The sequence below is a fragment of the Haliotis rubra genome, unplaced genomic scaffold (genome assembly GCF_003918875.1).
Source record: "Haliotis rubra isolate DU_JTF1 unplaced genomic scaffold, ASM391887v1 Scf313, whole genome shotgun sequence".
Taxonomy (NCBI): Eukaryota; Metazoa; Mollusca; class Gastropoda; order Lepetellida; family Haliotidae; genus Haliotis; species Haliotis rubra.
In genome coordinates, this window is record NW_025766984.1 from 1,163,280 (window position 1) to 1,180,786 (window position 17,507).

Here is a 17,507-nt window from a genome sequence, read left to right on the forward strand (position 1 = left end):
AGTGGATGTTGCGATGCTTTTTTCCATGTGTATACACGCAGCATGTACTCCAAAACACAAGGCAATTGTATTGGAATGTTTTATTAAAATATATGGAAGGCATTTAAAACATCTTATTTCGTTCACGTAAATCGTACACCCTGGAAGGTGGTACAATAGTCATCTAATACTGTAACATAACAAGTCAAAGCATAACTGAGACCATATGAACTACAACTGGTGCCGTTAACATCGAAACATACCAAACCAGTCGATACGGGATAGGGCAGTTGGGGTGTTGCAGTAGAGACTGCTGTCTTGTATTTGGACGTCAGCGAGTGGAATGTACAGTTCTCTGTCTTCTTGTTTACGAATATGGCCTGGCATGATTTGGTTCTGGGATGAGAAGGTTTCTAGAAGTCTGACTGTACCTCTCTAAGTGTTGCATAAGGGCGATTCCAGGTCATATCAACCAAAGCTAGTGCCCTAAACCTCTAACCACACCAAACCAGTGATGTGTCAAAAGAGGCTATTATCTTTTACTTATTTAAGCTTCAGCGAGAGGAATATACCGACAATTCTCTGTCTGTTTGTTTAACGAACGTCACCAGCTTCATTGTTGAGAAAGAGAATGAGAAACTCTCCAGGTGTAGGATAAGGCTCTTCGAGGCACTTCCTACCTGACTTGTTTCTCATGTATTTGTCAAGTGTGAATTGGATACGTAATTGAAAACACATAATTCTTATCAGCTCCCTACATTATTGTGGATTCAAAAGGGGACACAGGTTTCTTTCAGTGCTGGCAAATAGCTACCAATATTCAGAACGTTAGCTCGTGCACTCACGTCAGTTCTGGTAATTCCTGTTACTTATGATGCTCTCACTTGTTTGGCCCGTAGAAAGGCCTTATTGTAAACCTAAAACTGTGCGTTTCAGTACAATGTCTTTGTTTTCACAATTTGAGTTCTGCACGACCAACTTGGTTAACCTGTGTGTTTGAACATGGAAATCAGCTCGTCACACAGTATTAACGTACCCTATAATTTAACGACTATAATACAGCCGTGTACGTCACATGTCCAGCAGCTTAATCAAGCTGTGCTCAAAGACCGCTATCACAGCCATAATACTCGCTCCAACCAAAATCCCCAACAGCTGTATGCCAAGTATACAGTACGGGTTATCTCCCTTCGTCGGCGCTACACATAATTCGGGAAGCTGAAATATAATGAAAATTTCTTCAGGTTTGATGAATGAGTGAGTGTGTTTTTACGAGGCATTTAGCAATATTCCAGCAATATCAAGGCTGGTTTTGATGACCTGTGCATCAATAGATCACTTTCTGGCAATGTTACTGGCAGTACGTATATAGTTAAAAGGATAAGATGTTAGCAAAATTAATTGCGTAATATTACTAGTAGTTACTGCAGTAAAACCTCTTAAACATTCAACTTTTTGTTGAAAAACCAACAGGGTTTTTTCTATATGACTATAAATAATCTATAAACTACAGTCACGTAGAATATAATCAGCTCTTCTTAGATTCTGTATGTCCCAATAGCCGATCTTAATTGCTTGAACTAGGATCACAAACAACAAACATATGAAGGTAATGTTAAATCCATAAAGCCACTCTCACCATGTCAACCAGAGCGATGTAGAGGAAGGTTCCTGCTATACAGGCAAAGATCCAAAGAGAGGCTTGTCCCACGTTACCAATGAGAACACCAATGACCATCCCAAAGAAGCAGAGCAACGAGGAAACACAGTTGTAGACGATGGCCTGCTTCACCGACATCCCCGCTTGCAGCAGCACGGCAAAGTCTCCTGTGAACAACGACAGAGATAGCACCAGCTGTGCTGTACACAGTTCTGAAGAAACATCATACAGCAATTTCTCCTGATACACAGGGTGGAAGCGCTGTCCACGCGAAATGTGGAGTTGCCCCAAAAGCAACTCCATTTCCTCGCTGGACAGTGAAAGAAGAACAAGAGTAATGGTAAGTTTTCCCTCGCATTTTCATTATTTTGCAAGAACATCAGGTTTTGCCATTTGGCAGAAGGGTCTGGAAATTTACAGATCTTTCTATAATAGCTTGACACCCTCTCTATTTATTGTAATTGCGCGTTAAGCGAGGGCACCCTCCTGAGTGTCGAAACAAGATCGCGGAAAATGATCGTTTCAACACGAAATATGACAACCTCATCAGCACACACGCCTTTTGTATAGTTGTCTTAGGTCTTCATTCACAGTTTAGGCTTTAATGTGTCAGTATTGTTTCAGTTATCGTCGCAAATTCAAACTGTACATTTTATATGGAGTTGCTCACATTTAGCAAACAAACTGTCCATTGCGTTGTAATTTTACTGTCCAGGGAGTTGACAGTTTGTAGTTTTAACCGTCATGTCATCAAACGTTATTCTAGAGATATTTGTTGTGAAGAAGAATGTTTTGTTGTAGACCTGCCTACCTGGCGTATTTTGGCGTATTTATTACGATTTTGTACCATCAAGTACGATTGTACACCCACATTGCAGTTTGTACCCTAACAGAGATTTAATTTTTAAAAATCATGTACGATCAGAAGTGTATTAACACATATACAAATATACATCTACCCCAGGAATAACCAAGTCCAGGGCCCCGTTTCACAAAGCTCTCGTAAGCCTAAAATCTCATAACTTTTCTCGTAGCATTCGTACGTACTATACTGTAACAATGACTTACGATATCGCTACGAAAACTTGTGAGCCCAGGTTATTCCAAAGTATGTACATTGTTCATACTATCATTGAGATATTAGCATTGCACATTCGGGTAAAGCACATCACTAAGCATCTGAAAACCAAGGGGCATCTAACCAATGTTGAATGAGCGAAATCAAATACAATAATGACTTCCTTTGTTCCACCGGTGGCACCAGCGATATGGACAAGTCAATGGCCGTTGTTTAAGCAGAAATCCAAATGACACAAGACGAGCAGCAGCCAGACCAGATACAACTCCAACCACAAAGGCCCAGGAGAGCTGCAGTCAGGCACTCCTGGGTACGGCCATGGCTCATTATGGAGAGGGGATAACAGTTTGGTCAGGTCTCCAGCCTCCTAGAAACCCATTTGAGGCTGGAGGATCCTCCAGAAGACTGGACAGCCGTAGCTAACCAGTTGGAACAGAGATGGATATATCCCACGCCATTGGGGCCCTGGATGGCGACCACATTGCTATCAAGAAGCCACCTCAAACTGGCAGATGCTAATTATATGTGGTGACTCGGGGCTGGTCAACGACATGGAAGAGGAAGACTTAGAACTTCCCCTACCCTGCCCTCTGACTGCAAGCCCTGATGACCACGAAGAGATGCCCTTCTTCATCCTTCGCACTCAGGAACTACCTCATGAAACCATACAGCAGAAGAAGCATGTCCAGGAAGAAGGGACTCTCAAGAGGGAGGAGAATGGTGGGAAAATACCTTTGGGATCCTGGCCAATAGATTCAGGTGTCTCCTCATGACAGTAGGGCAGATGCCCAATATTGTGAAAGACATAGTGAAGGCGGCAGTGGCTCTGCACAACCTCCTGAGGCTGAGGCATCCAGGCATTGCAGCCCAATAGGTGGGCCATGAGGATGAAAACCACCATGTCATCCCAGGAGCATGGAGGACCAAGGGGACTGTCTAGATGTGGCTCAACCTTCTGCACCTCACAAGATTTTAATGACTAAACATAAGTTACACTTGGTGAATTACACGGACTCTTCAATGTGCTCATTCTGTGAATCTGTTCCTGAAACAATCATTCATTTATTGTGCGAATGCCGTTATACCGTGAAATTATGGAAGGAAGTATCCGATTGGCTTGATATATTGTCTGAAGGAAATATTAACTTGTCGCACGAAAATATTATCTTTGGTTTCAAAGGTAAAACAACAACCCACTTAATCTGGTGTTTTTAATAGTGAAATCTATGCTATATAAACCAAGCCGAAATAATATAAAGCCAGATTTTAAAGTGCTTCAAAGGGAAATACTCAACTACTATAAAGCTACCAAATATACAGCATTTTCTGATGCAAACCCAGCAAAATTTTATGCTTTCTGGTCCTCCTTCCAGGTCCTCCTTCCATACACTTTTGCTAACTATACCAACCTAGATGTTATATAAGTATAATACCATTTGACAAGTACATCTGAATATTTGTATACATATTAGCCTTGGGCAAAGATAACAGATACATTATAGTAAATCCACCCTGAACATATAATGATGATTGTTTGTATTGATGGTGATGATGCTTGCACAGTGTTGATGACAAGGATGTTTTTGTATGATGTTTTGTACAATGTATAAAGACAACAACAAATTGATGACGAGGATGTTGTGTATGATGTTCTGTACAATGTATTATGACAACAACAAATTGATGACGAGGATGTTGTGTATGATGTTTTGTACAATGTATAAAGACAACAACAAATTGATGACGAGGATGTTGTGTATGATGTTTTGTACAATGTATTATGACAACAACAAATTGATGACGAGGATGTTGTGTATGATGTTTTGTACAATGTATAAAGACAACAACAAATTGATGACGAGGATGTTGTGTATGATGTTTTGTACAATGTATTATGACAACAACAAATTGATAACGAGGATGTTTTGTATGACGTTTTGTACAATGTATAAAGACAACAACAAATTGATGACGAGGATGTTGTGTATGATGTTTTGTACAATGTATAAAGACAACAACAAATTGATGACGAGGATGTTGTGTATGATGTTTTGTACAATGTATAAAGACAACAACAAATTGATGACGAGGATGTTGTGTATGATGTTTTGTACAATGTATTATGACAACAACAAATTGATGACGAGGATGTTGTGTATGATGTTTTGTACAATGTATAAAGACAACAATAAATTGATGACGAGGATGTTGTGTATGATGTTTTGTACAATGTATTATGACAACAACAAATTGATAACGAGGATGTTTTGTATGACGTTTTGTACAATGTATTATGACAACAACAAATTGATAACGAGGATGTTTTGTATGACGTTTTGTACAATGTATTATGACAACAACAAATTGATAACGAGGATGTTTTGTATGACGTTTTGTACAATGTATTATGACAACAACAAATTGATAACGAGGATGTTTTGTATGACGTTTTGTACAATATATTATGACAACAACAAATTGATGACGAGGACGTTGTGTATGATGTTTTGTACAATGTATTATGAAAACACCAAATGTACTTTGGGAAATGAAAATACTTAAAAAAACCAAAACAAAAAACCCCTTCTGCACCTCGCAAATCAGTCAGAGCAAATGCAAAGATCAGAGGGAACTCCCGAAGGCGCAGTTATTCTGATTTCCATTACATATATGGGCGCAAGAACTCGTAACAGATCGTGAGCGTCCGTGAAAAACTTCAATATTCGTATCTACTTGCATTTACCCGTATCTACTCGTGAGTCATTCGTGTCAGGTTGTTAGCAATGGGACCCGACAGAGCGTCAAAGTTCGTGGGAGATCGCAACACATCTCAACAGAGCGTGGTGTTTGTCTTGTCCACGATTGATTCCGACCACTACGATTTCTAAGCACGATTAGATGCGATATGTTGTGCTTTGTTATGATGCAATACTATCTGATGCGATGATCACGATTGACAATTAATTGTGTTGATCGTAGGAATTTTTTGAACCGTCCAAAATTTTACTACGATCAAAAACGATTGCCACACCTGACCTCAAGATCTGATAAGATTTGATAGGATCACCACGATTAGTCCACAATTAAGACCACTATTTCAACCGTGGCGCGAATCGTGATAGTGTGAACATAGCATTTAGGGGATCCATCACAACAACTACCGTTTTCATTGCCAAGTCTGTGGAAAGGGGTATCAACAACTGTGGAATTTCGACAGTTCATGTTACTACATGGACAGTTACTTCAACCTAAACATTCAACTCAATGGACAGTTTCAACACAACTGCATATAACATGTACAGTTTGATTTTTCGACGATAACTGAAAAAATGCCGACGCATTAAAGTCTAAACTGTGAATGAAGACCTAAAATAACTATATCTAAGAACTGACAGCAAAAAAAGGCGTGTGTGCTGATGAGGTTGTCATATTTCGTGTTGAAACGATCATTTTCCGCGATCTTGTTTGGAGGGTGCCCTCGCTTAACGCGCAATTGCAATAAATAGAGAGGGTGTCAAGCTATTATAGAAAAAATTGAAATTTCTAGACCCGTCTGCCAAAACCTGATATACTTGCAAAATAATGAAAATGCGAGGGAAAACTTACCATTACTCTTGCGCCACATGTTCTTCTTACACTGTCCAGCGAGGAAATGGAGTTGCTTTTGGGGCAACTCCACATTTCGCGTGGACAGCGCTTCCACCCTGTGTGATAATGTATAAAGTAATCTGCCTGCGAGTTACCTTGTAAGGAGAACAAGCAGAGGAAGAGAACTCGGGCGATCACGGTTAATTTCGGGTGTCATTGGCCTGACAGAGTTACCCATGACTTTCTTTTTTCATATGCTCCTCAAAATAAGTTAAATAACACCCACAATTGGAGTCATAATGTACTGAATATAGTTAACTTATTTTGAGTAGTATACTCCCGACTTCAATCGGATGAAATCATTTTATACCACATTGTGTTCTAACAGAAACCTTTTATAACAACTTGCTTTTCACACCCTTGTCAGCCAGACTAACATGTTAGTTGACACAAATGCAGGGCTCGAACTCGGTTAAGTCGAAATTACCCATAAGGTACACTCTACATAAGGTCTCAGTAATTGAATGCCTAACTGATAAGTGGGATGAATTCGAGTGAACGAGGTTCAGTTGTTTGGAACTGGTTTTATATCCTACCTATCTCGTGTGGAAGTTCGTGACAGAAAATGGCGATGGTGGTGCTGATACCACCTGTGATGCTGTTGGCAAAGCCTGCACCCAGTGCAAGGCCGTCACTGAAGTTGTGGATACCGTCTCCAAGAATCACCATCCATGCAATCGTTGCTACTGACGACGGGAGCTCATTGGTTAAATGAGAGTGACCGTGACCTTTCTCAGATTCAGAAAGAGGCTGATTCTCACTTCGCGACACACTGATTTCTGGATGAGAGACTGCCGTCATAGACAGAAGGCTGCCTGCGCATGCTCCAATTGGTAATCCTGTAGAACAAAACAATTGAAGTAAATGAACTGTGTGCAGCTATCGCTGGAAAGCACAAAGACAAGAGTACTAAATATTGACTTTCTTGAGGAAACAAGATGTAGACTTTCAGAAAATACGCCATGGCAAGATATTTGCATGTATGACGCAGATATCGGTGCAAACTTGAACATCAATTCGATTATACGTCGACTTGTGAGTAAACCACATGGCCACAGGTGAAGTTAATCATCATTTAAGGCCACAAAGACCTAGCAGTAGCAATGACCTTGATGACCATCAGTCCTAATTCAGCAAGTACTCACTGTGCTGCCTGTGCACGTGTTCTAGAGGTACTCACTGTGCTGCCTGTACACGTGTTCTAGAGGTACTCACTGTGCTGCCTCTACACGTGTTCTAGAGGTACACACTGTGCTGCCTCTACAGGTGTTCTAGAGGTACTCACTGTGCTGCCTCTACACTGGTTCTAGAGGTACTCGCTGTGCTGCCTTTACATGTGTTCTAGAGGTACTCACTGTGCTGCCTGTATACGTGTTCTAGAGGTACTCACTGTTCTGCCTCTACACGTGTTCTAGAGGTACTCACTGTGCTGCCTTTACATGTGTTCTAGAGGTACTCACTGTGCTGCCTGTACACGTGTTCTACAGGTACTCACTGTGCTGCCTGTACACGTGTTGTAGAGGTACTCACTGTGCTGCCTCTACACGTGTTCTAGAGGTACTCACTGTGCTGCCTCTACACGTGTTCTAGAGGTACTCACTGTGCTGCCTGTACACGTGTTGTAGAGGTACTCACTGTGCTGCCTGTACACGTGTCGTAGAGGTAGTTACTGTGCTGCCTGTACACGTGTTGTAGAGATACTCACTGTGCTGCCTGTACACGTGTTGTAGAGATACTCACTGTGCTGCCTGTACACGTGTTCTAGAGGTACTCACTGTGCTGCCTGTACACGTGTTGTAGAGGTACTCAGAGTGCTGCCTGTACATGTGTTCTAGAGGTACTCACAGTGCTGCCTGTACATGTGTTCTAGAGGTACTCACTGTGCTGCCTGTACACGTGTTGTAGAGGTACTCACTTTGCTGCCTGTACACGTGTTGAGGAGGTACTCACTGTGCTGCCTGTACACGTGTTCTAGAGGTACTCACTGTGCCGCTTGTACATGTGATTTAGAGGTACTCACTGTGCTGCCTGTACACGTGTTGTAGAGGTACTCACTGTGCCACTTGTACACGTGTTGTAGAGGTACTCACTGTGCTGCCTGTACACGTGTTGTAGAGGTACTCACTGTGCTGCCTGTACACGTGTTGAAGAGGTACTCACTGTGCCGCTTGTACATGTGATTTACAGGTACTCACTGTGCTGCCTGTACATGTGATTTAGAGGTACTCACTGTGCTGCCTGTACACGTGTTGAAGAGGTACTCACTGTGCCGCTTGTACATGTGATTTAGAGGTACTCACTGTGCTGCCTGTACATGTGATTTAGAGGTACTCACTGTGCTGCCTGTAGACATGTTGTAGAGGTACTCACTGTGCTGCCTGTATACGTGTTGTACAGGTACTCACTGTGCTGCCTGTATACGTGTTGTAGAGGTACTCACTGTGCTCCTTGTACACGTGTTGTAGAGGTACTCACTGTGCTGCCTGTATACGTGTTGTAGAGGTAGTCACTGTGCTGCCTGTACATGTGTTGTAGAGGTAGTTACTGTGCTGCCTGTACATGTCTTGTAGAGGTACTCACTGTGCTGCCAGTACACGTGTGGTGGAGTGCCTGTATACGTGTTGTAGAGGTAGTCTCTGTGCTACCTGTACATGTGTTGTAGAGGTACTCACTGTGCTGCCTTTACACGTGTTGTAGAGGTACTCACTGTGCTGCCTGTATACGTGTTGTAGAGGTACTCACTGCGCTGCCTGTACACGTTTTGTAGAGGTACTCACTGTGCTGCTTGTACACGTGTTGTAGAGGTACTCACTGTGCTGCCTGTATACGTGTTGTAGAGGTACTCACTATGCTGCCTGTACACGTGTTGTAGAGGTACTCACTGTGCTGCCTCTACACGTGTTGTAGAGGTACTCACTGTGCTGCCTGTATACGTGTTGTAGAGGTACTCACTATGCTGCCTGTATACGTGTTGTAGAGGTACTCACTGTGCTGCCTGTACACGTGTTGTAGAGGTACTCACTGTGCTGCCTGTACACGTGTTGTAGAGGTACTCACTGTGCTGCCTGTACACGTGTTGTAGAGGTACTCACTGTGCTGCCTGTACACGTGTTGTAGAGATACTCACTGTGCTGCCTGTATACGTGTTGTAGAGGTACTCACTGTGCTGCCTGTACACGTGTTGTAGAGGTACTCACTGTGCTGCCTGTACACGTGTTGAGAGAGGTACTCACTATTGCTGCTGCCTGTACACGTGTTGTAGAGGTACTCACTGTGCCGCTTGTACATACATGTGATTTAGAGGTACTCACTGTGCTGCCTGTACACGTGTTGTAGAGGTACTCACTGTGCCGCTTGTACACGTGTTGTAGAGGTACTCACTGTGCTGCCTGTACACGTGTTGTAGAGGTACTCACTGTGCTGCCTGTACACGTGTTGAAGAGGTACTCACTGTGCCGCTTGTACATGTGATTTACAGGTACTCACTGTGCTGCCTGTACATGTGATTTAGAGGTACTCACTGTGCTGCCTGTACACGTGTTGAAGAGGTACTCACTGTGCCGCTTGTACATGTGATTTAGAGGTACTCACTGTGCTGCCTGTACATGTGATTTAGAGGTACTCACTGTGCTGCCTGTAGACATGTTGTAGAGGTACTCACTGTGCTGCCTGTATACGTGTTGTACAGGTACTCACTGTGCTGCCTGTATACGTGTTGTAGAGGTACTCACTGTGCTCCTTGTACACGTGTTGTAGAGGTACTCACTGTGCTGCCTGTATACGTGTTGTAGAGGTAGTCACTGTGCTGCCTGTACATGTGTTGTAGAGGTAGTTACTGTGCTGCCTGTACATGTCTTGTAGAGGTACTCACTGTGCTGCCAGTACACGTGTGGTGGAGTGCCTGTATACGTGTTGTAGAGGTAGTCTCTGTGCTACCTGTACATGTGTTGTAGAGGTACTCACTGTGCTGCCTGTACACGTGTTGTAGAGGTACTCACTGTGCTGCCTGTATACGTGTTGAAGAGGTACTCACTGTGCTGCCTGTACAAGTGTGGTAGCGGTACTCACTGTGCTGCCTGTACACGTGTTGTAGAGGTACTCACTGTGCTGCCTGTACACGTGTTGTAGAGGTACTCACTGTGCTGCCTGTATGCGTGTTCTAGAGGTAGTCTCTGTGCTAACTGTACATGTGTTGTAGAGGTAGTTACTGTGCTGCCCCTTCACGTGTTCTAGAGGTACTCACTGTGCTGCCTGTACACGTGTTGTAGAGGTACTCACTGTGCTGCCTGTATACGTGTTGTAGAGGTACTCATCCCGCTGCCTGCACATGTGTTCTAAAGGTACTCACTGTGCTACCTGTACAAGTGTTGTAGAGATACTCACTGTGCTGCCTGTACACGTGTTCTAGAGGTACTCACTGTGCTGCCTGTACACGTGTTGTAGAGGTACTCAGAGTGCTGCCTGTACATGTGTTCTAGAGGTACTCACAGTGCTGCCTGTACATGTGTTCTAGAGGTACTCACTGTGCTGCCTGTACACGTGTTGTAGAGGTACTCACTTTGCTGCCTGTACACGTGTTGAAGAGGTACTCACTGTGCTGCCTGTACACGTGTTCTAGAGGTACTCACTGTGCCGCTTGTACATGTGATTTAGAGGTACTCACTGTGCTGCCTGTACACGTGTTGTAGAGGTACTCACTGTGCCACTTGTACACGTGTTGTAGAGGTACTCTCACTGTGCTGCCTGTACACGTGTTGTAGAGGTACTCACTGTGCTGCCTGTACACGTGTTGAAGAGGCACTCACTGTGCCGCTTGTACATGTGATTTACAGGTACTCACTGTGCTGCCTGTACATGTGATTTAGAGGTACTCACTGTGCTGCCTGTACACGTGTTGAAGAGGCACTCACTGTGCCGCTTGTACATGTGATTTAGAGGTACTCACTGTGCTGCCTGTACATGTGATTTAGAGGTACTCACTGTGCTGCCTGTAGACATGTTGTAGAGGTACTCACTGTGCTGCCTGTATACGTGTTGTACAGGGCTCACTCACTGTGCTGCCTGTATACGTGTTGTAGAGGTACTCACTGTGCTCCTTGTACACGTGTTGTAGAGGTACTCACTGTGCTGCCCTGTATACGTGTTGTAGAGGTAGTCACTGTGCTGCCTGTACATGTGTTGTAGAGGTAGTTACTGTGCTGCCTGTACATGTCTTGTAGAGAGGTACTCACTGTGCTGCCAGTACACGTGTGGTGGAGTGCCTGTATACGTGTTGTAGAGGTAGTCTCTGTGCTACCTGTACATGTGTTGTAGAGGTACTCACTGTGCTGCCTTTACACGTGTTGTAGAGGTACTCACTGTGCTGCCTGTATACGTGTTGAAGAGGTACTCACTGTGCTGCCTGTACAAGTGTGGTAGCGGTACTCACTGTGCTGCCTGTACACGTGTTGTAGAGGTACTCACTGTGCTGCCTGTACACGTGTTGTAGAGGTACTCACTGTGCTGCCTGTATGCGTGTTCTAGAGGTAGTCACTGTGCTACCTGTACATGTGTTGTAGAGGTAGTTACTGTGCTGCCTGTACACGTGTTGTAGAGGTACTCACTGCGCTGCCAGTACACGTGTGGTGGAGTGCCTGTATACGTGTCGTAGAGGTAGTCTCTGTGCTAACTGTACATGTGTTGTAGAGGTAGTTACTGTGCTGCCCCTTCACGTGTTCTAGAGGTACTCACTGTGCTGCCTGTACACGTGTTGTAGAGGTACTCACTGTGCTGCCTGTATACGTGTTGTAGAGGTACTCACTGTGCTGCCTGTACACGTGTTGTAGAGGTACTCACTGTGCTGCCTGTACACGTGTTCTAGAGGTACTCACTGTGCTGCCTCTACACGTGTTGTAGAGGTACTCACTTTGCTGCCTGTACACGTGTTGAAGAGGTACTCACTGTGCTGCCTGTACACGTGTTCTAGAGGTACTCACTGTGCCGCTTGTACATGTGATTTAGAGGTACTCACTGTGCTGCCTGTACACGTGTTGTAGAGGTACTCACTGTGCCACTTGTACACGTGTTGTAGAGGTACTCACTGTGCTGCCTGTATGCGTGTTCTAGAGGTAGTCACTGTGCTACCTGTACATGTGTTGTAGAGGTAGTTACTGTGCTGCCTGTACACGTGTTGTAGAGGTACTCACTGCGCTGCCAGTACACGTGTGGTGGAGTGCCTGTATACGTGTCGTAGAGGTAGTCTCTGTGCTAACTGTACATGTGTTGTAGAGGTAGTTACTGTGCTGCCCCTTCACGTGTTCTAGAGGTACTCACTGTGCTGCCTGTACACGTGTTGTAGAGGTACTCACTGTGCTGCCTGTATACGTGTTGTAGAGGTACTCACTGTGCTGCCTGTACACGTGTTGTAGAGGTACTCACTGTGCTGCCTGTACACGTGTTGTAGAGGTACTCACTGTGCTGCCTGTACACGTTTTGTAGAGGTACTCACTGTGCTGCCTGTACACGTGTTGTAGAGGTACTCACGCGTGCTGTACACGTTTTGTAGAGGTACTCACTGTGCTGCTTGTACACGTGTTGTAGAGGTACTCACTGTGCTGCCTGTATACGTGTTGTAGAGGTACTCACTATGCTGCCTGTACACGTGTTGTAGAGGTACTCACTGTGCTGCCTCTACACGCGTTGTAGAGGTACTCACTGTGCTGCCTGTATACGTGTTGTAGAGGTACTCACTATGCTGCCTGTATACGTGTTGTAGAGGTACTCACTGTGCTGCCTGTACACGTGTTGTAGAGGTACTCACTGTGCTGCCTGTACACGTGTTGTAGAGGTACTCACTGTGCTGCCTGTACACGTGTTGTAGAGGTACTCACTGTGCTGCCTGTACACGTGTTGTAGAGATACTCACTGTGCTGCCTGTATACGTGTTGTAGAGGTACTCACTGTGCTGCCTGTACACGTGTTGTAGAGGTACTCACTGTGCTGCCTGTACACGTGTTGAAGAGGTACTCACTGTGCTGCCTGTACACGTGTTGTAGAGGTACACACTGTGCCGCTTGTACATGTGATTTAGAGGTACTCACTGTGCTGCCTGTACACGTGTTGTAGAGGTACTCACTGTGCCGCTTGTACACGTGTTGTAGAGGTACTCACTGTGCTGCCTGTACACGTGTTGTAGAGGTACTCACTGTGCTGCCTGTACACGTGTTGAAGAGGTACTCACTGTGCCGCTTGTACATGTGATTTACAGGTACTCACTGTGCTGCCTGTACATGTGATTTAGAGGTACTCACTGTGCTGCCTGTACACGTGTTGAAGAGGTACTCACTGTGCCGCTTGTACATGTGATTTAGAGGTACTCACTGTGCTGCCTGTACATGTGATTTAGAGGTACTCACTGTGCTGCCTGTAGACATGTTGTAGAGGTACTCACTGTGCTGCCTGTATACGTGTTGTACAGGTACTCACTGTGCTGCCTGTATACGTGTTGTAGAGGTACTCACTGTGCTCCTTGTACACGTGTTGTAGAGGTACTCACTGTGCTGCCTGTATACGTGTTGTAGAGGTAGTCACTGTGCTGCCTGTACATGTGTTGTAGAGGTAGTTACTGTGCTGCCTGTACATGTCTTGTAGAGGTACTCACTGTGCTGCCAGTACACGTGTGGTGGAGTGCCTGTATACGTGTTGTAGAGGTAGTCTCTGTGCTACCTGTACATGTGTTGTAGAGGTACTCACTGTGCTGCCTGTACACGTGTTGTAGAGGTACTCACTGTGCTGCCTGTATACGTGTTGAAGAGGTACTCACTGTGCTGCCTGTACAAGTGTGGTAGCGGTACTCACTGTGCTGCCTGTACACGTGTTGTAGAGGTACTCACTGTGCTGCCTGTACACGTGTTGTAGAGGTACTCACTGTGCTGCCTGTATGCGTGTTCTAGAGGTAGTCTCTGTGCTAACTGTACATGTGTTGTAGAGGTAGTTACTGTGCTGCCCCTTCACGTGTTCTAGAGGTACTCACTGTGCTGCCTGTACACGTGTTGTAGAGGTACTCACTGTGCTGCCTGTATACGTGTTGTAGAGGTACTCATCCCGCTGCCTGCACATGTGTTCTAAAGGTACTCACTGTGCTACCTGTACAAGTGTTGTAGAGGTACTCACTCTGCTTCCTGTACACGTTGAACATCATTTCCTCGCACTCCTGGTAGTCGGGGTCCTCGTGGGCTGACAGCTTCACGCCCACCACGCTGTCGGAAGCACCGGTGTTTGATACTTGCGGGGACGGAGGAGACGAGGCCTTCTTTCTCTTGGTTAAAGATTGAATTGCAAAGGTACTTTCTAATCTAAATTAATCTTTTCATGATCACTGCTACAATGCTTATCGGTTTAAATGGCAATATAAACATTCTAGCTGACTGATGAGACCACCCCACATGCACGCACACGCACGCACACTCACAAGGCAGAAGTCATGTGCAAGTGGGCCAACTGGTTTTGCAATACTATCAGACTATTTGGGAATCAAACCATGTTCTAGTGCTTGCTGGAGCACTGGGGTAGCCTTGTGGTAAAAGCGTTCGCTCGTCACGCCGAAGACCCGGGTTCGATAACCCACATGGGCACAATGCGTGAAGCCTATTTCTAGTGTATCCCGCCGTGATATTGCTGGAATATTGTTGAAAGCGGCGCAAAACTAAAATCACACACGTACTCACTCTGGTGCTTGCTGAGTGAACGCACTTAGCATGTTACCCAGCATGAAATGTTTATGAATGTCAGCAGACAGTAAACTGACCTTCATCTTCGCTTTTCTTTCCATGAATATCCTAAGCAGCCTCTCCATGGTAAAGAACGTTATCAGTCCACCCATTCCACACAGTCCCATCCACAGTGAGTTGCTATGGTAATCAAAATGGTCGCTATGGTCGTTGTCCTCGTGCGTGTCTTTGTGGTTGTCATGGATATCGCCTGTCATCGCCTGTGATTGAATAGAGCAAGTTGGAGACGATACCAGTTGAAAGTTTTTGACACATTACACATCACAGGCCCTCGTGTCTTTGCGAGGATTAAAGATGACAAAATATTGTTTTTGAGATGACTCAAAAGCTACACAGTACAAGGTCATAATGTATTGTACTGTAAAGCATTTCGAGTCGGGGGTCATCTCAAATTTTTATATATTTTTTAAAAATCTTTAATCCTTGCAAAGACACGAGGGCCTGTGTTACACATATGCATTCTGACACTGTCACGCGTTCCGAACTTACATGTGGCAGTAGGTGAAGCAGCGCGTCACCAGTGAGTGCTCCGACAGCAACAGCGACCAGGAACTGCAGAACATAGTTGTAGAAGACTTTCCTCATGATGGGTATGATGACGACGCTCCCGAGGCCCACGAGACTGATGAGCAGAACAGCCAGGATGCTGGATCCCCAAACTGAAACATACAGACGTTACAGGGCAGGCATCAGTAGACTCGAACACGAAACACACATTCTCTGGACGTAGAGCTTGAAGACTTGAAACGTTTTCTCAGACACGTACCTTTTAAGGGTGACTGACTGAAGTGGTGATGCTTGTTGTCTTCAGGGTGATCAAGGTGGTCAGACGTTTCATGGACATGGGCTCCATGAAGATGCTTGTCCTTGTTCCTGGAAACATTTTGTATATGGTCGCCATGGAAATGCTTTTCTCTGTCCCTTGAAACGTGATGTATATGGTCTCCATGGAGATGTCTGTCCTTATCTGTAGAAACATGGTCAATGTGATCACCATGGAGATGCTTGTCCTTGTTCCTGGAAACATTTTGTATATGGTCGCCATGGAAATGCTTCTCTCTGTCCCTTGAAACGTGATGCATATGGTCTCCATGGAGATGTCTGTCCTTATCTGTAGAAACATGGTCAATGTGATCACCATGGAGATGCTTGTCCTTGTTCCTGGAAACATTTTGTATATGGTCGCCATGGAAATGCTTCTCTCTGTCCCTTGAAACGTGATGTATATGGTCTCCATGGAGATGCTTGTCCTTGTCCCTAGATTCATGATGTATATGGTCGCCATGGGAATCCTTCTCTCTGTCTCTTGAAACGTGATGTATATTGTCTCCATGGAGATGTCTGTCCTTGTCCGTAGAATCATGATCTATGTGGTCATCATGGAGACTTTTGTCCTTGTGTTTTGAAGCATGGTGTATATGGTCACCATGACTACTGTTGGTCTCCACTCCTTCATGAACATGGTGCACGTGGCCACTATGGTAACGTTTGACCTCTGCCGATGCCGTATTATGGCTGCGATCCCCATGGTGATCTTGTCCTCTGTTAACGTGATGTACATGGGCACTATGGGAGCCCTGTTTATCCTTTTCATGGTGACTATTTTGTTCTTCTGCCTCTTGATGGCTGTCGCTTTGGTTACCCTTCTCTTCCACTTTCTTTAAACGATGGTTATCGTGTTTCCCGTGTCCGTCATGGTGGCTATGATGTTGGTCATGTTCTCTGTTGCTATGGTTACGTTTATTGGCATCCAAGTGCTCGTGAAGGCTATAGTCACCTTTACTCCTGACACTGCTGCTTTCGTTTCGTTTGTTATTTATGATTCCATGCTGATTCTGGTGGTGGTGGTGGTGATGATGTTTCCGATGTTGATGCTGTTGTTGATGCTGAGACGAATGGTCGGCTCTGTCGGACAACCGGCGTTCACAGAAAGGGGTCAGCTGATACAGTATCACTGGAGCCAAATACATCAGGTCCTGCGGTTCACGTATTTCCCCTCCAAATAACGCCACCACGCTGTCCAGACCTAGGCACTAGAACAAAGAAAACATACGGTCACAGTGAATTAGTCGACTCCTGTAGGTCTTCCACTTTCAGTGTCAGATTAAATATATAATATATATCTGGTAATATTGTAAGCAACATGTCCGTGTCTGAAGATCGAGATCGCGATAATGTCCCATAGCTCCATACCTAATCGTTTTGATTACATTATCTAAACTCTGACGTTCATCACGGTGGTCTCGTTCCCCGCGACTGAGCAATAATCGAAGCGTTCGTAAAAGATATAATAAACGTCGGCAGGACTGTCAGAACAAATCGAAAAATTCAGTTTTTCCAAAAATGTGTAACTGGCCCTGTGACAAGTACTTGT

At 44.8% G+C, this 17,507-nt stretch overlaps 1 protein-coding gene across 2 annotated transcripts in view; it reads right to left on the reverse strand.

Annotated features, from left to right (window-relative positions):
- Positions 1-65: 65 nt before the first annotated feature.
- LOC124283344 (zinc transporter ZIP10-like) overlaps positions 66-17,507 on the reverse strand; it is a 30,350-nt gene continuing 12,908 nt past the window's right edge. The window contains exons 2-9 of one of the 2 annotated variants that reach the window (XM_046719385.1): positions 16,281-17,166; positions 15,900-16,232; positions 15,623-15,792; positions 15,151-15,333; positions 14,517-14,661; positions 6,902-7,204; positions 1,619-1,806; positions 66-1,197 (exon numbers count right to left, since the gene is read on the reverse strand). In XM_046719385.1, the coding sequence (XP_046575341.1) occupies positions 1,051-1,197; positions 1,619-1,806; positions 6,902-7,204; positions 14,517-14,661; positions 15,151-15,333; positions 15,623-15,792; positions 15,900-16,232; positions 16,281-17,166 (2,355 nt within the window). In that variant the 3' untranslated portion in view covers positions 66-1,050. Of the gene's footprint in view, positions 1,198-1,618; positions 1,807-6,901; positions 7,205-14,516; positions 14,662-15,150; positions 15,334-15,622; positions 15,793-15,899; positions 17,167-17,507 lie in introns of both variants that reach the window. The other variant, XM_046719384.1, reaches the window with a different exon arrangement.